Below are 22,015 nucleotides of genomic sequence, written 5' to 3'. Positions count from 1 at the left end.
AACCACTGATCTGTCTCTATGCGTCTGCCATATTCCGTCTGCCATATTCTGGGTCTTTTATATAAGTGCAAATGTGTGGACTTTTGTTTCTGGCTTCGTTCTTTTATTCTGTTTTCAAGGTTCACATGTTTTAGTGTGTATCAGTACTCTTTGTTTCATTTTTCATTTCATCAGGTGATGCTCATTTGGTTGTGAAGCTTTTTGGTTGTTATGAATAAGGGTGATGTGAACATACCTGTAAAAGTTTTTGTGTGGACATGTTTAGGATGAGCTTTTTTTAAATTATAGAAATGGGTTTGTTGTAAAAAATTTCACTGCCCAGAAAATTTATGATCTGAAGTATAACATAAAATATCTTGATACTCATAAAATATCTCACTGTGCATTTCTTTAAAACTATGTTGCAAACATAGCACTTTCACAGGTCCTCCCCCAGACAGTGGGGCCTGGATTTGGTAGCTGGTGCTGAAAGAAAACCCTTGATTGCATCCTTGCCCTGGGACTATGCCAGTGGCAGCTGTCACTCAGTGGGACAGAGAGACTGTTCTGTGACATCATATTCAACATTGTACATTTTCTCCTGCTGTTCTAACCTTAGGTCTTCTCCCTAGATAGATAGATAGATAAAAATAGATAAATCTGCAAATAGAGTCTAACTAGGCATACTTTTATGAAACATTGTATATACTTAGTGTATCTTTTAGAACATTCCAAATCAGTGGAATAAATTATTTTTATATTGGCTTCGTATTTTTCCATTATTTATAGGTGTTTGTGTACTTGTTTAGTAATTTTCAGATGAATTTTTTGGCAAGTAGAATTGGGTATGAGGGCTTTTTAAAATGTTGGTATGCAGTATTGTCTCATGAGAAAATTATACCAATTTTCTTTAATATTAACCTTTGGAACACTTTAACGTATATCTTTTTTTTTTTTTTTTAAATGTTTATTCATTTTTGAGAGAGGAAGAGTGCAGGAACACGAGCAGGGGAGAGCCGGCTGGCAGGGGGGGAGGCGGGGCACAGAGGATCCAAAGCAGGCTCTGCACTGTCAGCACAGAGCCCAATCTGGGGCTTGAGCTCATGAACCGTGAGATTATGACCTGAGCCACCCAGGCACCCTAAATTATATCTTCCATACAAATTGATTTCTTCCCTCTTCTGTTAACTTAGTTTAAGAGTCTTTATCTTTTAATAGGATAATTTAACTTCTTCCCTTGTAGTTGGCATTAGTTATATGTTTGATCTTATTCTCACATCCTTAATTTGTGCTTTTTGTTGTGTTTTCTGTTTGTTTTTCTTTCCTTTCCCATCCCCTTATTTTACTGTATTGATCAGACCTCTCCCTACCCCAAACACAGACTTAGAAGTTTTATATATGATTTTCTTTCTCTGGTAGTTAGTTTTAAATTCTGAAAAATACACGTCTGTCAGCATTAATAATTGGACAGAAGCTATTAATCTTTCTTTTTTCCCCTGCCCTCCACCACTATCCTTCCTGGAAATTATCTGGAATTTTAGTTGTAAGGTGCTTTTGTTGTTGTTGTTTATTTGTTTTGTTTTTTCACATTATGTTCTTCTTTTAATAGTTCCTTAGTGTATTGAACTTTACAGTTATAACTGCAAATGTCTGTTAATTTTATACCCTGCACCTTTACTAATTTCTCTTTAGTTAGTAGTTTTCTCGCTGAGTTTTTTGGATTTTTTAAATATGTAATCCTGTCATCTGCAAATAGAGATAGTTTTACCTTTTTCCTGTCTATCCGTAGTTGCTTTCTCTTGCCTATGTAAGTTAATGTGTCCAACACAGTGTTAAACAATGGTGGAGATAAAGTGGGCATCCAGATCTTATTCCTGACTTAGTGGGAAAGCTTGTAATGTTTCCCCATTAAAGAAGATGCCTGCACAGATACAATTTATCATACTAAGAAAGTATTCATCCATTTCTGTTTTATTGAATATTCATATAAAATGAGTATTGGAGTTTGTCAGATGTCTGCATTTTGCAGAGATGATTGTATTTTTTTCCTTTATTAACAAATTTCCTAATTTCAACCAATATCCTTCATGTCTGCAACATTAGTCTCACTGAGTATTTTTTAATAGCTTCTTAAGATGTAATTTATATGCCACAAAATTCACTTATTTTAAATGTTTGGTTCAACAACTATTAGTAAATATATAGAATTGTGCAATCGGGGCACCTGGGTGGCTCAGTCGGTTGAGCGTCCAACTTCGGCTCAGTCATGATCTCACAGTTCGTGAATTTGAGCCCCATGTTGGGCTCTGTGCTGACAGCTCAGAGCCTGGAGCCTGCTTTAGATTCTGTGTCTCCCCCCCCCCCCCCCCCCCCCGCTCCTGTCCTGCTCAAACTCTATCTCTCTCTCAAAAATAAACATTAAAAAAAAAAAAAAAATTGTGCAACCATCACCACAGTCCATTTTTAGAACATTTCCTTCAACCCAAAGACATTTCTCCTGTCCATTTGCAGTCATTTCCTCCTCTTAGTCCCAATTATTAATCTATCCTACCTCTGTAAATTTGCCTATTTTTAACAGGTCATATAAATGGAATTGTATAACTTGTGGTCTTTAGAATCTAGATTCTTTTGCTTAGCATATTTTGAGGTTCATGTTCAAGGTCTGTGTTGCAGCATAAATCTGTACTTGACTCCTTTTTATTGCCTAATGGGTATGGAATTGTAAGGTCGTAGTCATTTTCTTTCAGATCTTTGTGTATAGTTTGTTCCATTTTCTTCCTAAATTTTAATATTGCAGAGGAAAAGTGCATTACCTTTCTGATTCTCTTTTCTCTGTAAATGGTTTGTGTTAACTTTGAAAATTTTTATGCTATTTCTATTACTGAAGATTTAGCAGTTTTCCATAACATCTTTACTATGTTTTTCTTCACTGAGTGTTGAGAACTAAACTTCCTTAATGAGCATTTAGAACTAGACTTTTAAGCCTTGGTGAATTTTCTTTTATTATTTTTTAATGTACTGTCTGATCATTTCCCTTCTCTTTGGAAAATCCTATCAACTCTCCTAGTTCTAGCCTCTGTTTCTTCTCTTTTCTTCCATAATTTCCTTCATTCCTTTTGTTGTAATGGTGGTCATTCTGTAAAGTACAGAATTCCTAGCATTGATGTTCTCAATTGTTAATTACATTTTATTTATTTACTTAATTTTTTTTTGTTTTAATATTTACTTTTGAGAGAGAGACAGAGCATGAACAGGGGAAGGGAAGGGAAGAGAAAGAGAGAGATACAGAATCCGAAGCGGGCTCCAGGCTATGAGCTATCAGCACAGAGCCCAATGCGGGACTCAAACCCACAAACTGAGATCATGACCTGAGCCGAAGTCGAATGCTTAACTGACTGAGCCACCCAGGCTCTCCATCAATCACTTATTATATTTTAAATAGCATCTGTTCAGTTTCTCTGATAAATTTTTTTTCTGGCCATTATATTTTTAACTCTGAGAGCTCTTTTATTTTCCCTTTTTCATGGCAATTAACATTTCTAATGTGAATCCCAAATTTCACTAAGAATACAATGGATTTGTTTTTCAAGTTTTTCATATTTTCTACATTAGTTATTTCGTTGGGGGCTGTTGGTTTCAACTGCCCAGCATAGTCTGTCTTTTCCCAGCTAATAAATACATTGTATCTGGTGATATTTTTCTGGCTATATTTAGAAATTAAGGTATATGCTGACTAGTATAGATAACCAGTATAGATCTACTCAGCAGTTGTTGTCAGTGTTCAGTAGCAGATCATCGTGTGAGAAAAATTCTTGTGACAGTTTCATGGCTAATTTTGCCCCAGAATATGATAAGAATATGGTAGGAAGCTGAAATTAGGTCAAGTGCTAGATTTCAACTCTCAGCATGCCAGACTAGTGAAGCTGAGGTTTCTCTTTAAGTGAGTTGGGAGACTGTAGCAATGTCAACCCCCTGCATTGTTTAATGTACTATCATTTGGTTTCGGAGGAAATCTGAGCCTGGATGCTAGGGCCAACCAGATGAGATGTGATGTTCATTTTGTTTACTTTTTGCCAACGCTCTCTCCAACCCTTAGCAGTTGGATCTTAGGGTTCCCAGTTAGAGCTTAAAGTTGCCAGTGGACTCAAAGAAGGACCTATATTAGCAATAGGGTATTCCAGTGGATTACCCTGCTATGTTGATCCCATCTAATCTGCCTACTCCCCCTTCCTCATGTTTGTTATGATAACCTGGATTTTGCTAAGGAGCAGTATAACCAGCAACAGTAGACCCCTACTGCAGTCCTCTGCAACAAATCCACCGTCTTGTTTGTGAGCAGTTTACCTCACATAGAAGAAGGTATGTGATTAAACTCGGCCCAGTCACCCTGTGTGGTAGAGGAGACACACTTGCTGCACTGATGTCCTGCATAATAATTATTTTAAATCCTCCCTTCAGTTATTCGGCTACCCTGATATTCATTTTATTTGGAAAGTCTGGATAAATGGTTACTTCTTTGTCTTTATTTGCCAAATTAATAGAATGAATTGGTTTCTAGCAGCCTTGAGAGATGAGCAGTTTTGGCTTTAAGGTACGTGGTAAAATCTACCCTTTTTCCGTGTGCGGTTTTAAGAGTTTTGGTGGATGCGTAGTGTCATGTAACTATCACCACAACCAAAATACAAAACAGTTCCATCCTGCCCCCAAGTTCTCTTGTGCTTTCTCTTGTATTCATACCCTTTTCTCACCCCTAAGCCTGGCCACAAATGAGCTCTTCTTTACCCCTCTACTTCGCCTTTTCTAATATGTCATATACATTGATTCTGGCTTCTTTTCTGTAGTCAGAGATTGATCCGTGTTGTTGCATGTATCATTCCCCTTGAGAATGTCAGTCTTGTTTATTTCAGCAAGCAATCTGCCTACTTAACTTCAGACCACAGGTTCTGCCTTGGATTCTGTGAGCACTGATTTCAGTATCAGCTTAGTTTTCAAAGCTGTTGCTATACTCTTTAGGTCTGTCCCACGCATGAGCCTCTCGGTTATTCTGGGACTTGTGCAGTAGTTTATATCTCAGTTCAGTTCTTCGAGTCTTTGCTGTGCTTCTTTGAGTATGTTCCATATATATATGGCTTCAGGGGTGAGCCCAGAGATTGTGTTGATCATGCACAGACTTAGGGGATCTCCTTTCCAGCCCCTTTTTGTTCTGATTTCCCACAATTCTCTAGCCCCCAGGAACTCCTTTTACTGGTCCTCGGGATAGAAAGCTAGTGTTTCCTTTCATTTTTCACTCCTTTGATGTCATAGTATTGTGGAAATGGTGGTACCTTTGGGGCAAGTCATCAAGAGAAAGAACTGATTTGCTTCAAACTTTTGGGACCACAAGCTCCCTTTTCCCAGTTTATCTGTTCCGGGGTTTCTCAGCCTCGGGACTAAAGACGCTGGGGACTGGGTAATTATTCATTGAGGGGACTGTCCTATGCGTTATAGGATGTTTATGAGTATCCTTGGCCTCTGTTTACTAGATACCAGTAGTCCTCCCCAGTTGTGACAGTTAGAATGTCTCCAGACATTGCTGCATGTTCCCTGGGAGATTTACTGCCCATACAGTTTTGTTTTGTTTTGTTTTGTTTTGTCCATACACTTTTGAAACTCAGTTCACTTTTGAACAAAGCCAAAATAAAGGAGTACGGGAAAATCCCAGTATGAATGGCTTGTCATTTGAGTTTTGACTTCCCAGCTAAGTCTGTTTGCACTTAACTGACTTTTCAGAGTCCTGAGTGAGTAGTTGCTCTTTGTATTCCATCCAGGGTTTTCGGTTTTGTAGTCAGTGAAAGAGGCTGTAGCAGGCTTACTCCATCTAGGCTGGTGCCATCAGTCAAGGTTTTTATTAATAACCGTTATGAATACGTGGTTTTAAATGTATTTAGCGTGTTTCATTCACTGCAGATTGTTTTTGTAATGCAAGATGTCCCAATGTTTTGCCTCTTCAGTCTGCTTGAGTTTTGACAGTTTTCTGTCAGTATTTTGAGTTTTCTTTGGTAACTTCTTTGCTTCCTAATATGACAAGATGTTCTAGGTTCATTTGGTACAATTCCTGTCCTCTATCTGGAATCAGCCATTTCTCCAGGGAACCCTGATTTCTTTTGGTAGGAAAGGGTGTTAAGGATTATAGCTAGAGGTGTTCTTTGCTACTAGTCATGCTGTATGTTGTTTTGTCTGTATTTTCTAATAAAATTGCGAGTTTGTACTGTTGTGAAAGGTTTAAAATTACAGGGTTTTGCTCCATTTCTTTTATTTTTGTATTGCTTTTTCCCTAAAAATCTTATTTTCTATTAATATTGACATAATCATTTGCTTCATCCTACATTATACCTACCATAGTTTCAATAGTCATATACTTTTGAAGTTAAAATCTTTTTTTTAGCTTTCCAAAAATTTTTTTAATATGAAATCTATTGTCTCTATCAGTTGTCAAACAAAAATTTCTCCTGAAAGTTCATCATTCTTTTCTTCACATCCTCTGAAGTTACATTAAGAGCTGAAGTATCAGATTCTTCACGAAACGAGCCCCAAATGCTCTTATCTGCTCATTTCTCTCAGTGCCAGTATTACCTTACAGTAGGTTCTTTGCTTTTTGCTTTTGTCTTGATGTTTTTTCATCTGTTTTTTCACACACACACACACACACACACACACACACACACACACACACACACGGGCTCTTTCCGTACTTCGGCTATTGTTGCTAGTGCTGCTATAAACATTGGACTGCATGTGTCCCTTCGAAACAGCACACCTGTATCCCTTGGATAAATGCCTAGTAGTGCAATTGCTGGGTCGTAGGGTAGTTCTATTTTTAGTTTTTTGAGGAACCTCCAGACAGTTTTCCAGAGTGGCTGCACCAGTTTGCATTCCCACCAGCAGTGCAAAACAGATCCTCTTTCTCTGCATCCTTGCCAACATCTGTTGTTGCCTGAATTGTTAATGTTAGCCATTCTGACAGGTGTGAGGTGGTATCTCATTGTGGTTTTGATTTGTATTTCCCTGATGATGAGTGATGTTGAGCATTTTTTCATGTGTCTGTTGGCCATCTGGATGTCTTCTTTGGAAAAGTGTCAATTCATGTCTTTTTCCCATTTCTTTGCTGGATTATTTGTTTTTTGGGTGTGGAGTTTGAGAAGTTCTTTATAGATTTTGGATACTAACCCTTTGTCTGATATGTTGTTTGCAAATATCTTCTCCCATTCAGTCAGTTGCCTTTTAGTTTTGCTGATTGTTTCCTTCGCTGTACAGAAGCTTTTTATTTTGATGAGGTCCCAGTAGTTCATTTTTGCTTTGTTTCCCTTGCCTCTGGAGATGTGTTGGGTAAGAAGTTGCTGCGGGCAAGATCAAAGAGGTTTTTGCCTGCTTTCTCCTCGAGGATTTTGATGGCTTCCTGTCTTACATTGAGGTCTTTCATCCATTTTGAGTTTATTTTTGTGTATGGTGTAAGAAAGTGGTCCAGGTTCATTCTTCTGCATGCCGTTGTCCAGTTTTCCCAGCACCACTTGCTGAAGAGACTGTCTTTATTCCATTGGATATTCTTTCCTGCTTTGTCAAAGAGTAGTTGGCCATACGTTTGTGGATCCATTGCTGGGTTCTCTTTTCTGTTCCATTGATCTGAGTGTCTGTTTTTGTGCCAGTACCATACTGTCTTGATGATTACAGCTTTGTAATTCAGCTTGGAGTCTGGGATTGTGATGTCTCCTGCTTTGGTTTTCTTTTTCAAGATTGCTTTGGCAATTTGGGGTCTTTACTGATTCCATACAAATTTTAGGATTGTTCTAACTCTGTGAAGAATGCTGGTGTTATTTTGATAGGGATTGCATTGAGTATGTAGAGTGCTTTCGGTAGTATGTAAAATGGTATTCTTAATAATATTTACCTTATAGAATTGGGAGTATTAAATCATTGGTGGAGGCAAAACAAGTGTTCAATAAAAGGAAGCTATTATTTATTATCCATCTATTCTCAGTGGAATTTTAAGCATCTCAGAGATTAAAATGCTTCAGTTTCACATCATTATCATTGATTTGTCAGTGATTATTTCACTATTCTACAGAGGAAAAGAATATTTATAGTGTATTCTAGTTCATTTGTGTGAAATAACCAGAACAGGCAATCTTACAGAGACAAAGTAGATTAGCAATTACTTAGGGTAGGAGTAGGAGAGATGGAGATTGACTACTAATAGGGAGTGGGTGAAAATATTCTAAAATTAGACTGTGGTGACAGTTGCACAACCCTATGGGTATATTTTGAAAAACTAAATTGTGTACTTTAAATGGTTGAATTTTATCTCAGTAAAGCTGTTGAAAACACAAATTCTGGAATTTCTGTTTTAGTACAACTGCCAAAGTGCAGCAGAGGCTGATAGGATTCATGCGTCCTGAAAATGGAAATACCCAGCAAATGCAGCAGGAGCTGCAGAGGAAGTTTCATGGTAAGTTATTCCTTCTGATCAGTTAACTGAACATGCCCCCAATAAAGAGTTCTATTCAGTGAATAGAAAACAGTGGACATCTCTCAATAAGATTTAGTTTTTTGGTAACCCAAATATTTTTTATTAAAATAACATCAGTATGGTTGGGAAAAGTGGGACAATATGGATCTCTTGTATTTCCATAACTTTCAACCCATTAATTTTTTTTTCCTTTCCTTTACTAGAGAACATTATACACACCTTTGTTTAATGAGTTTTTAATTGTAAAATAGACATAAAATTTACCATTTTAACCATTTTTAAATATCCAGTTCATTGGCATTCAATACATTCACACTGTTGTGCAGAGGTCACCACTATCCATCTCCAGAATTTTTTCCATCCTCCTGTACTAGAACTCTGTACTCATGAAGCAATTTCCCCTGCCCCAGCCCCTAACAGCCATCATTTTTGTTTTTCCTCTCTGAATTTGAGTACCTTATATACCTCCTATAAGTGGAATTATACAGCGATCAGCTTTGCAACTGGTTTATTTCAGCTAGCATAATTAACGTCTTCAGAGTTCATCCGTGTTGTAGCATGCGTTAGAATTTCCTTTCTTTTTAAGACTTAATGTTATTTCACTGTATGTCTATATAGGTTTCCCCTGCTCCCTGAAAGTGGAGTGTTCCTGGGAAACCTTTCATAAGCTAAACGGCATAAAGTGAAGAAGCAATTACCATTCATTGATGTGGAAAAGTTTTTGAGCATTCCCAGACACAAAAAATAACCTTTCTTAGGCTTTTCTGTTCGTTAAGACACATTTTTTTTAAGTTTACTTATTTTAGTAATCTCTACACCCATCTTGGGGCTCAAACTCACCACCCCAAGATCAAGAGTATCAGGCTTTTCTTTTCTTTTTTTCTTTTTTTAATGTTTATTTTTGACAGAGAGACAGAGCATGAGTAGGGGAGGGGCAAAAAGAATGGGAGACACAGAATCCAAAGCAGGCTCTAGGCTCTGAGCTGTCAGCACAGAGCCCTACATGGGGCTCGAACTCATGGACCACGAGATCACAACCTGAGCCAAAGTCGGAGGCTTAACCGACTGAGCCACCCTGGTGCCCCAGAGTATCAGGCTTTTCTGACTGAGCCAGCCAGGCGCCCCACCTTAGGACACATTTAGAAATAAAACACAGATGCCCAGAGACACATTTCAAAGCTATGGCGGTTTAACGCTGAGATGCTGCGTGTGGTTTCTGGGGAGGGTGCTTGGAGGGGTGCATGCTGCTTCTGTAATGGCTCACTGCAAAACCAACAATGAATGCTGTTTTGGGGTTTTTTTCCATGAAAGCGAAAATCCTCTTTGAATTTCTTTCAGTTAATGATATGAGGTAGTAATGTAGGTCTTTCATAGAAGCACAGTGATGTAACATGAACTTTCAAAAAGCAGAGAATACCTATACCACACTTTGTTGATCCATTCATCCGTTGGTGGTGGACACTGGGTTGCTTGCATCTCTGAGGCATTGTGAACAATTCTGCTATGAACGTGGTCATAGCAGATCATATGGTATTCTGTTTTTACCTTTTGAGGCACCACAATACTGTTTTCCATGCACCATTTTACATTTCTACTAGTAGTGCACAAAGTGTTTCAGTTTCTTCACATCTTGATTAGTAACACATTTTTCTAGAGTTAAAAATGTGAATTGAACTTTTTTTTGGTCTGTTATAAATAGTAACAACTAAGAACAAGGGAATGGGAAACTTCTTATAATCATCAATTATTCCAGAAAAAAATTGGAATAATTATAAATAATTATTTATATTTGGCCTGCCATGCAGTTTTTTTAAAGTTTTTTTAATTTTATATTGTTTGAGCCACTTATTCTGACTGATAGAACTTTGCTAATTGAGACCCAGCCATTTACTTTTGTTCTTGCTAAATCTGTTTTCTGTTTACTATTTTGTATGTTTTTTTCATCATTGCTGTTGGTATTTCACTAAGGCCTTAAGCCTGACAGTACCAAACATTGGTAAGGGTTTAAACAAAAGGGAGGATTCAAATTGTTAGGAGTGTATACTGAAATGACTATTTGGAGATCATTTTGATCATATCCTATAAAAGCTGAAAATGTATATATTCAAAGCCAGCAGTTTCACTTCTAAGGATACATCATAAAGCAGTCTTTATGAGACTTTTTTCCCCACAGTGAGAAATAATTTTACATTATGACCCTGATGTTTGAAAGCATACACACACAACTGAAACAAAACTGTAGGAAATAACTACCTGTTTTATACTCTAATATTTCTTTTCTTTTTTATTGTTTCCTTTTTTTTCCCCCTATTTCTTTTTAAGAGAAAAAAAGCTATCATGCCTGACTGGTTTCATGGCTCACCAGTTTGTCTTACTCTGTGTGTGTGTGTGTGTGTGTGTGTGTGTGTGTGTGTGTGTGTGTGTGTTATTTATTTTTAAAATTTTGGTTAACATACAGTGCAATATTGGTTTCAGGATCGCCAATTTATCTTTATTGTTTTTTTGCCAGTTTATCTTAATCCAGGGTTTAAACAACATAATCCTAGAAAAATCTGACTGTGCTTTCCAGAGACCTTTCTTAAGGATGTTTATTACACTATTGTTTTAATAGCAAAGCATGGGAATATAAATATCCTTAAGGAGGAAGATGGACCCAACTGTGGTATACTTACATGATAGAACATCTAGTAATACTAGATTTATGTTTTTTAATATAGATAGCCTGTGAAAATGCAAGTGGATGGAAAAAGCATCAGTGTGAATTGTTTAGAAACTGCAGTGTTTTTGTCGTTTATGTGTACACACATGCACACAGAAGCACATATACATAATGACAACGTAAAATCATGAATTCAACAAGTCATGATCATGGTTACCTGTGATAAGGGGAGGGAGGAGAACAATGAGGCTTTCACCTTTAACTGTAGTTGTTTTTATTGATGTTAAAGTGTTGCCTTACTTTAAAATGAACTATGTCATTTTTTAAAACTTCATTAGTTGTGTTTTGTAATTAGAGGCTCAGCTGAGTGAAAAGGTTTCACTTCAGGCAATCCAGCAGTTGGTTCGAAAATCATACCAGGCTCTGGCTTTATGGAAACTTCTTTGTGAACATCAGTTCACTGTCATTGTAGGAGAACTTCAGAAGGTAGGATTTTTTTTCCCCTTAAGATCATACTGTTAATACTATGCTTATTTGTTTTCTTTTGAGTGAGCTTTAGTCTTACACTTGGGTTTGAGAGGGGGTTATTTTCGGAAGTATTTAGGTTATGATGACAGTGTGTTATAGGAAGATTGCACTAAAGCATGAAAACTTGGGGGATCCACTTGGTCAAAACTGTAAGTTTTTACTATACGTGAGAACTTTATCTTGGTATGTGAATGAAATCTTTACCAAAGATTTTTTTTTTTAATGTTTATTTATTTTTGAGAGAGAGAGAGAGAGAGAGAGACAGAGCATGAGTGGGGGAGGTGGAGAGAGGGGGGGAGACAGAAAATCTGAAGCAGGCTCCAGGCCCTGAGCTGTCAGCACAGAGCCTTGAACTCATGAACCGTGAGATCATGACCTGAGCCGAAGTCAGACACTTAATCAACTGAGCCACCCAGGCACCCTAAAAATATCTTTTTAAATAGATTATAACCTTTATTTGGACTTCAGATCCTTTTGGCAGTCTGATCAAAACTCTCCCCACCCTCAAAGAATGCATACACATACACAAAATTTTTGCATGTAATTTCAAAGAGTCCAATGAGTTAAACGTTTTTTTTGTTTTTTTTTTTTAATTTTCTTTTTAATGTTTATTTTTGAGAGAGAGACAGAGAATTCAAAGTAGGCTCCAGACTCTGAGTTGTCAGGACAGAGCCCGATGTGGAGCTCAAACCCATGAACCATGAGATCCTGACCTGAGCTAAAGTCAGACCCTTAACCGACTGAGCCATCCACGCTCCTCTAAACATTCCGTTTAAAGAAAGGTGTTTACCATTGTAAGAAATGAATGGTTCATATTTCTTTTGCTGTCCTCATTTGAATCCTTTTTAAGTATAATGGTAATTTGCATTTATATAAATGTTAGGCATTCCAGTGGGGGGAATGTATTCCTATCTATGTTTTAATTGTGAACATTTCTATTTTTTTTTTTTTTTTAAGTAGGCTGCACACCTGCTTGAACTCATGACCCTGAGATCAAGAGTCACATGCTCTACCTTCTGAGCCAGCCAGGCACCCCTAAATGTGAACATCTGTGAACATCTCTAAACATACACAAGAATAAATACTACATTATAGTCCCCATATACACTTTACTTGTATTCAGCATTTTCAAGATTTTATCAACTCTCATTAGTCTGTTCTCTATTTTCTTTACTGAATTACTTTAAGGATGATCCTAGTCATCATGTCATTTCATGTCTATATACTTTACTGTGTAGTTCCTTTTTTTAATGCTTAGTTATTTATTTTGAGGAATGTGCAAGCACAGGGGAGGGACAGAGAGAGAACATTCCAAGCAGTCTTATCACTGTCAGTGCAGAGCCTGATACAGGGCTCGATCCCACGAACCATGAGATCATGACCTGAGCCGAAATCAAGAGTTGGACGCTCAACCAACCAAGCCACACAGGCATGCCTACTATGTATTTCTAAAAAATGGTGGGATGCAAGAGCGACCTGGCTGTGACATCTGTCAGCCCCATTGATCACCACTGTTGACTTGGCCTATCTGACTGGCTAAGCAAGTGTCCCATTCTTCCCTCAACATTCCATGTGCTTTCCTTTCAAAGCTGTGTGCTCAGAAGATGATCTTCCCTGATAGAGGAGGACTATTCTTTGGTCAAGGGTATATGAATAGCTGTGCTCCCCTACTAAAATCTCCAAACAAGCTCTCAAGGTCCATTTGTAGGAGAAGTAGGTGAGTCAAGCTTCCAAGGTTCCAGACATCCAAATGAGGCACTGTATTTGTATGTGGCAGTTTGCCTGAAAAAAATAATAAATAAATAAATTTTTTAATAAAATAAAAATTTTAAAGGGACATTTCTTTAGGGCACCTGGGTGGCTCAGCCAGTTAAACATCCAACTTTTCATTTCGGCTCAGGTCATGATCTCACAGTTCATGGGATCATGCCCCAAGTCGGGCTCCATGCTGAGAGAGTGGAGCCTGCTTGGGATTCCTACACTTTTCACGTTCTCTTTCTCTCTAAAAAATAAAAATAAAAGGTGGACGTTTCTTTGAATAACAATTTTATTATCATATTTAGCAGTATTAACAATAGGGACACCTAGGTGGCTCAGTCAGTTGGGTAAACATCTGACTCTTGATCTCAGCATAGGTCTTAATCACAGGGTCATGAGTTCAACACCCCCCCCCCTCCCCCCCCCCCCCGCTTGGGCATGGAGCCTACTTAAAAAATATATATATATACATATATATATATATGGTTTTTTGATAAAACAAAGTTCTCGGTCTTAAAAATATCTTTTTACAGATTGAGTCTTTCAAATCAAAATCTAAACAGTTGGTTCGCTTGTTGAATTTGATTGTTATTTCTCTTAAATCTCTGTCAGTCCAGAGCCATTTTCCTTTCTTTTTCCCTTGCTGTTGCCAGGAAGGAATCAGGTTATTGGTCGAAGAATGTTTAACATTCTGAAGTTATCTTTTCTTCCTTGGAGTGAACTTGTCCCTCTGTTTCCTGTATTTTCTGTAAAATGGAACTTAAGTCTACAGAGCCTTGATTAAATTCAGGTCAGTTTATTTGAGGATGAAAAGAATACTTCGTATGAAATGGTTAGTGTGTCAGATTGTAGTTATTAGGAGACACAGAAGGTTTAATTGTACCCTTTTGGTGATACTGTTGTCCCACTTTTAGTGATACTAAGATTGATGACTGGATTTAGGTACTGCCAGTGTGAAATTCCCCATCCAACTTTCATCAACCGTTTGATGAATCATTATCTGAATCAATTATTTCATTTAGGATTATAAAGTGATCATTTTCTCAATGTGTGATTTCTTCCATACTTAATCACTGTACTCCTATGAAAAAAATTTTTTTTTCCTGGGCTCCTAGGTGGCTCAGTCATTTAAGAATCCAGCTCTTGATTTTAGCTCAGGTCAAGATCTCATAGTTGTGGGATCCAGCCCCGCAGCATGGAGCCTGCTTGGGATTCTCCCTCTCCCTCTCTCTCTACCCCTGCCCCACTTGCACGTTTGCTTGCTCTCCCTCCCTCTCAAAATAAATAACAACAAAAAAAATCCGTTGGGGCGCTTAGGTGACTCAGTTGGCTAAACATCAAACTCTTGATTCTTGATTTAGGCTCACAGTTCATGAGATCAAGCCCTGAGCAGAGCCTGCTTGGGATATTCTCTCTCTCTCTCTCTCTCTCTCTCTCTCTGTCTCTCTCTCTGCCCCTCCCCTGCTCACATGCTCTCTCACTCACTCTCTCTCTCTCTCTCTCTCTCTCTCTCTCTCTCATACACAAAATAAATAAACCTTTTTAAAAAAATTTTCCCTTATCCTCTAGTCTATTTAGTTATCCTGAAATGTTTAATTCTTGACTTTTGAGTACCAATTTTCAAAGTTAAAAGGCAATTCCCCTCATTCTTCCCAGAAGTGTCCAGTGCATAGTTTTGTTAATGGTTTTGTTTGTTTTTTGTACTTTTTTTGCCTTTTAAAAACTCAAGCAAATGTGTTTAACTATGAAAGCCATTTTTTTCTATGCCAGGTAGATTAATTTTTAGTTTTATTGGGTGGTAAACATAATGTCGGTAAATTTTAAGGCTCGATGTCTTTTTCGTGATCTATCTTCAAAGCTTCCTTCCTCACATCATGGATTTATGTTCAAGGAATGCAAATTAAATATTAGTTCAAAAAATTGGAACGTAGATTGGATTTGAGCAGAAATTTTAGAAAAAAGAAATAGTAGTAAAGCATTCAACAGAATATTTGACAGGGGCGCTTGGGTGGCTGAGTCGGTTAAGCGTCCAACTCTGGCTCAGGTCATGATATCATGGTCCGTGAGTTCGAGCCCTGTGTCGGGCTCTGTGCGGACAGCCTGCTTTGGGTTCTGTATCTCCCTCTCTTTCTGCCCCACCCCCTCACACTGTCTCTCACTCTCAAAAATAAATAAACATTAAACAGAATATTTTACTATAGCATAAATCATCACAGTACTATAGAGCTCAGGTTTAATAAGCAAATTTGTTCAAAATGAGATCAAACTCCCATGCTGGAAGGCTTTAAATAGAATTCTAACATTAAGGAAAAATAAACATAAGCCCAAGATTTTTTAATATAGCTAAGTGATTATTCTTTCCTGGTTATGACTAAAATCGGGAGACCTGTCTCTAATTTTGGTTCTGCTTAGGTTTTACTTTGCTCATTTGTAAATTGAGATATTTGGACTGGTCACACCATGGGTTCTTCAACTCTGTATGATTCTGTGAAAATTTGCAAAAATGGGTTGGTCTGTATAGTATATCTTCTCTTTTTAATTAAAGAGTCTATTAATGTTGGGGCACTTAGGTGGCTCAGTCTGTTGAGCGTCCGACTTTGGCTCAGGTCGTCCGACTTTGGCTCAGGTCGTGATCTCACAGTCCGTGAGTTAGAGCCCCGCGTAGGGCTCTTTGCTGACAGCTCGGAGCCTGGAGCCTGCTTCAGATTCTGTCTTCCTCTCTCTCTCTGCTCCACCCCTGCTCATGCTCTGTCTCTCAAGAATGAATAAATGTTAAAAAAAAAAAAAAAGAATCTATTAATGTCTTGGTTAATTTATTAATTATTAAGGAAATTTTATTCTGGGTGGAAAAAGGATATTCCTCTGTGATAGAAAAAAAGGATTTTTCTCATACTTCTAGGAATTTCAGGAGCAACTGAAAATCACCACATTTAAAGATCTGGTCATCAGGGACAAGGAACTGACTGGGGCATTAATTGCTTCTCTTATCAACTGCTACATCAGAGATAATGCTGCTGTTGATGGCATTAGCTTACACTTACAGGACATCTGCCCCCTTCTGTATAGCACTGATGACGCAGTTTGCTCTAAGGTATGATGCTTTAGTAGCTATATTAGTATTTCTTACAGGAGGTTTCATGGTATGAAAAACCCACTAGAACTGGAATCGGGAACCATCTTTTACTTAACATATGAAGTCCCTTGGGTAGGTCTCTTAACCTCTCCTGGCCTCAGAGTCTTTGTGCATAAGGGATTGGAATATATCATTTCTTAAAATCCTTGTATATTTAAGTTTTTCATAAAGAATTTTGATAGCATTTCTAGAGCATATATTTTTAAATGGTTAAGTAATGTTTCTCCTTAGAAATTAAAAATCACTAAAACTTTAAGTCTGTAATGAATTAGAGTTAATTGGGCAATTTTTATTGATCCTTTCCTACAGGTGAAAATAATTTAAAAAATCAGTATCACAATGGACTGCCTGCTGACCAATAATGTATTGACTAGGCAAGAGATTTACCAGTCAAAAGCTATCTTGATTTAAATATTTGTGAGAGGAATTAAGAATAGCTAGGATTTTTTGGTCAAAAATTTTTCTGCCTAAAATTAAGAAGAAGTAAGTTTGTAGAGTTTTTATTTTTTCGTGAGATTTGTATTGAGACACAGATCAAAACTTGTGTTGATAGCATCATCTGTGTGCTGAATTTTATATCTTAAGTTCTTGTCATCTCTAATTCTAGGCAAATGAACTTCTGCAGCGTTCCCGACAAGTTCAAAATAAGATTGAAAAGGAAAGAATGTTAAGGGAATCCTTAAAGGAATATCAAAAAATCAGCAATCAAGTGGACCTTTCCAATGTTTGTGCTCAGTATAGACAAGGTGAGAAACAAAATGTTCATACCTTGTTCCTTACTCGGGGGACAAATGACGGAACAAGTTACTGATGAAGAGCTTCTTCCCAAAAGCAAATCCTCCTTCAACTTCAGTTGCCCAAGTGATACCACACAGGAAATTCATGCCTTGTGTTTTAGTATTTGATGACTGTACTAGCCTCTGCAAAATCTATTGTGCTCTTTTTATATCTTGAAACGTAACTTTCCCACACTGGAGTTTCAGTCCTTGTCCAGTTAAACTACTGTCTGTATTAGATAGCTTCCTGGGTTACATTTTTTTTTTGGATGCTTTAAATTCTTCTGACTAATTTTTAAAATAGTACCTGTCTGCTTGCTTTAAAATTATTTTAGGGGCACCTGGGTGGCTCAGTTGGTGAAATGTCCAGCTCTTGATTTCAGCTCAGGTCATGATCTCACGTTTAGTGAGATCCGAGCCCCGAGTTGGGAATCCATGCTGACAGCACGGAGCCTGCTAGGAGTTCTCTCTCTCCCTCTCTCTCTCTCTGTCCCTTCCCTGTGACGTGAGGGCATTCTATCTCTCTCAGAATAAGTAAATAATCTTTTAAAAATAAAATAAAATTACTTTAAATCAAATCTAACATGTAAAAGTAATAACTGTTAGCACAGATATTGTTTTGAACTCCGAGATTTTTTTTTTTTCCATCCAGGAACTGAAACCTTCCCTTTTATTCTAACTATGAAAATGTTTTTCCAATGAAGAAGATATATTTAATAGCTGCATTTTAGGCATATTGATACCTTGTTCTTTGGTAGATTCACCAGACATATCTTATATGATACTGTCATCAGGTGACCAGTGTACAGTAGAGAAATAATAGCCTTGATCAGTATTTTTATAAACCAGCTAAGGGAAAACACATCCAGCCTAGTAATAACCCTTAACTTGGTCCTTTTCCTTTCTCATTAGTCCGTTTTTATGAGGGTGTGGTGGAGCTCTCTCTTACTGCTGCAGAAAAAAAAGATCCTCAGGGTCTTGGACTTCATTTCTATAAACATGGAGAACCAGAAGAAGACCTTGTGGGCCTGCAGGCTTTCCAAGAAAGGCAAGTTTCATCACCTTAGCAGATTGTTGACTTACAGACTTTTCTTGGTGTAAAGTTTGATTGATAGTACTGTATTAGGAAATAATATTTTAAGTACACTTATAAAGTTGGATTTTGCTTTCATTTAAAAATGTCTTGTTTTAGGGGCTCCTGGGTGGCTCAGTTGGTTAAGCATCCGACTTTGGTTCAGGTCATGATCTCACAGTTTGTGGGTTCACGCCCCAAGTTGGGCTCTGCGCTGACAGTGTGGAGCCTGCTTGAGATTCTCTCTCTCTGCCCCTCCCCCATGTGCACGCATGTGGGCTCTCACTCTCAAAAATAAATAAACTTTTTTAAAAAAATGTCTTGTGGGGTGCCTGGGTGGCTCAGTCGGTTAAGTGGCCGACTTCGGCTCAGGTCATGATCTCGCAGTCCGTGAGTTCGAGCCCCGCGTCGGGCTCTGTGCTCAGAGCCTAGAGCCTGTTTCAGATTTTGTGTCTCCCTCTCTCTGACCCTCCCCCGTTCATGCTCTGTCTCTCTGTCTCAAAAATAAATAAACGTTAAAAAAAAAAAAAAAGTCTTTTTTTAAACTGAATTAGGATAATTCGTAGTTTAGAAGTTTTAGTCTGGTGAATATTCTTAAGGACTTGCCTCTCTAGTTTCTATAACACTTTATTAATGTCAATTTTAAGTGAAATAACTTGGGGCACCTGGGTGGCTCAGTCAGTTGAGTCTCTTGGTTTTGGCTCAGGTCATGATCCCAGGGTTGTGGGATCGAGCTCCAAGCTGAGCGTGGAGCCTGCCTGAGATTCCTTTTCTTCTCTTTCTCTCTCACTCTCTCTCTCTTTCTCTCTTTCTCTTTCTCTCTCTCTTTCCCTCTCTCTTTCCCTCCCTCTCTCTCCCCACCTCCCTCCCTCACTGCCTCCCTCTGCCCCTCTCCCCAACTCATGTGTGCTCACGCACTTAAACAAATAATGAATGAATGAGCTAACTTATTTGGAACCATCTCTTCCCCTGCCTAATTTCTGGTTCTGGGTGAAGATGCGTATTTTATTTTAAGGGATGATTTTTAAATGTTCACAAATTAGTAATGACTGTTAAAAAATGTGTGTCCACAAAGAAAATATATAACCTATCTAAAATGTGATTTTATTGATACATTCATTTTTATGACTTCAGTCTTTTTTGGTTAACCAGATGTTTCTAAAACCTAGAAAAAGTATACAATTTGTATTATTTTATCTAAATATATGTGTGTACATACATCTGTTTCCCAAAATAGTCTTCAAATTCTTCTGTGTATTTAAATTAGATAAGTCATTTGCTGTCTCATTAAATAATGCAGTTGCTCCTTTTCCATTCTTTTTCAGATTAAACAGTTACAAGTGTATTACAGACACGCTTCAAGAACTGGTAAATCAAAGTAAGGCTGCTCCTCAGTCTCCCAGTGTACCCAAAAAACCTGGGCCTCCAGTACTGTCATCTGACCCCAATATGCTGAGTAATGAAGAAGCAGGACATCATGTAAGAGACATAGCATATTTTTATTCTGAAATTACATTGTTTAGTTATGTTCATTGTTTTTTCTGAAATTACATTGTTTAGTAGTGGTGACAGCTCCTCTTGGGAGAGGTAGTAGCTCTGAGAACTTAGCATTTAATGATTCTCGATTTCAGGATTTTATAAGGTTGATGGTCATAATGTTCAGCAACAGCCTTTAACTGGTAATTTTTACTTTTTTTTTTATTTTAGTTTGAACAAATGCTTAAACTGTCTCAACGATCCAAAGATGAGCTCTTTAGTATCGCCCTTTATAATTGGCTAATACAAGCTGATCTTGCAGATAAGCTATTGCAGGTAAAAAATACTTTTATTCTAATATTGTTAATTTGTATTTTCAAGTAGCATAACATAATGGATTAAGCATATATATATTTACAGGAAATTCATTTTCTTATCTTGAACCTACCATTAGGTGTTAGAGTAAAGCCAGGTAACGTAATAATCTTTTCCTAGTGGGCAAAATAAGTTATTGCTCTAATTTTCTCATTATTTTAAGGCTGATATGGGTTGTTTATATAGTGGGGTGGAAATCACTGGATTATGAATTAGGAGACCTAAACTTGGTGTTACCTGTGTGTTAATTCAGCATGTGACCTCACACATGTCTTTTTACTATCCTAAGTCTCAGTGTTCTTCAGTCTGTAAAATAAATGTATGACATTTGATAATGGCAAGGCTGTCTTTGAGCTAAGAGTCTAGGAATCTGTAGCTCTGTTTTCAAAGTTTATTAAGATTTATAATTGGATTGTAATTATTTTAATCAGCTTCATTTAAGTATCATAGCAGCTCTTTAACTCTGATAAAACAAAAGTCATAACATATATAATGAGAAAAACTGTCCTCTGTTGGATTATAATTTTGCTAATGTATTCATGAAACACGGCACACCTGTAGTCTTAAAATGTTATAGTTACTACATAAAGAGCAAGTAAATAGTTAGAAAATGTTTCTGAGTAACTGTATGATTTGCAGATTGCTTCTCCATTTCTGGAGCCACATCTAGTCCGAATGGCCAAAGTTGATCAAAACAAAGTTCGTTATATGGATTTACTGTGGAGATATTATGAAAAGAACAGAAGCTTTAGTAATGCTGCTCGTGTACTGTCCAAATTGGCTGACATGCATAGGTATGGTATAATATTCTCACTGTGAAGAATGATTGATAACTAACCTAGATCTAGTTACATCCAGATTTCAGAAAATAAATAGCACCTGGCTGGCTCAGTTGGTAGAACTTGTAACTCAACCTCAGGGTTGTGAGTTTTAGCCCCATGTTGGACGTGGAGTCTACTTAAAAAAAAAAAAAAAAAAAAGAAAGAAAGAAAACCTCATTCAGGTTATATGCATGTAGAATTTTAATGCTTTTACTTGGACTGAAAGTTTACAGTTTTCTCTTTTTGTTTTTCATAGTGTATAGAAGGTACCAAATACCCAATACCTTCTCTATCCAAACTGTCTTCTAAATCCTTTTTTTTTTTTTTAATGCTTATTTATTTTGAGAAAGAGAGAGAGTTGGGGGAGGGGCAGAGGGAGAGGGAGACAGAGAAACCCAAGCAGGCTCTGTGCCATCTGCATAGAGCCTGATGTGGGGCTCGAACTCATGAACCATGAACCATGAGATCATGACGCAAGCTGAAATCAAGAGTCAGACGCTTAACCAACTGACCTACCCAGGCACCCCCTGAAACTTTTCTTTAAAGTTTGTCTTTAGATTCTTTCCTACTAAAAGCAGTTAATTAGTATTCTTAATTAAAAGGACAAAAACTTCTCAAAGGCTTTACAATTTTAAATGTTTTACTAATTCTAGACTTATTTCCTCTGCTCTCACATTGTTTTAAATTACTGAAAAAGTTTTGAGCATATATGTTGAAGATTATTAAGAATCTCGTTAAAGAAAGCATTGAAATTTCTAGTTCGATTATCATATCAAAAAACAATTTTTTTTTTTTTTAGAGAAAGAGCAAGTGAGGGGAAGAGACAGAGAGAATCTTAAGCAAGCTCCCCACTGAGCACAGAGCCCATTGTGGGGCTCGATCCCACAACCCTGGGATCATGACCTGAGCTGAAGTCAAGAGTCAGACACTCAACC

At 37.5% G+C, this 22,015-nt stretch overlaps 1 protein-coding gene and 1 non-coding gene across 2 annotated transcripts in view; both read left to right on the top strand.

Moving 5' to 3' along the window:
* Positions 1 to 22,015, top strand: part of NUP155 (nucleoporin 155) — a 67,310-nt gene that overhangs the window by 31,832 nt on the left and 13,463 nt on the right. Inside the window, 8 exon segments of the mRNA XM_053906940.1 lie at positions 8,364 to 8,461; positions 11,497 to 11,627; positions 16,327 to 16,518; positions 17,168 to 17,306; positions 18,249 to 18,384; positions 19,734 to 19,887; positions 20,116 to 20,220; positions 20,899 to 21,053. Of these exon segments, the coding sequence (XP_053762915.1) occupies positions 8,364 to 8,461; positions 11,497 to 11,627; positions 16,327 to 16,518; positions 17,168 to 17,306; positions 18,249 to 18,384; positions 19,734 to 19,887; positions 20,116 to 20,220; positions 20,899 to 21,053 (1,110 nt within the window).
* LOC128778474 (small nucleolar RNA SNORA30/SNORA37 family) lies at positions 410 to 538 on the top strand. The gene has a single exon (XR_008424060.1). It is a non-coding gene; the product is annotated as a small nucleolar RNA SNORA30/SNORA37 family (small nucleolar RNA).

Source organism: Panthera pardus, unplaced genomic scaffold, assembly GCF_024362965.1.
Source record: "Panthera pardus isolate Hobbes unplaced genomic scaffold, ASM2436296v1 HiC_scaffold_2, whole genome shotgun sequence".
NCBI classification, from domain to species: domain Eukaryota; kingdom Metazoa; phylum Chordata; class Mammalia; order Carnivora; family Felidae; genus Panthera; species Panthera pardus.
Note: the sequence above shows the minus strand (reverse complement) of the source record. Positions and strands in the feature narration are given on the sequence as shown.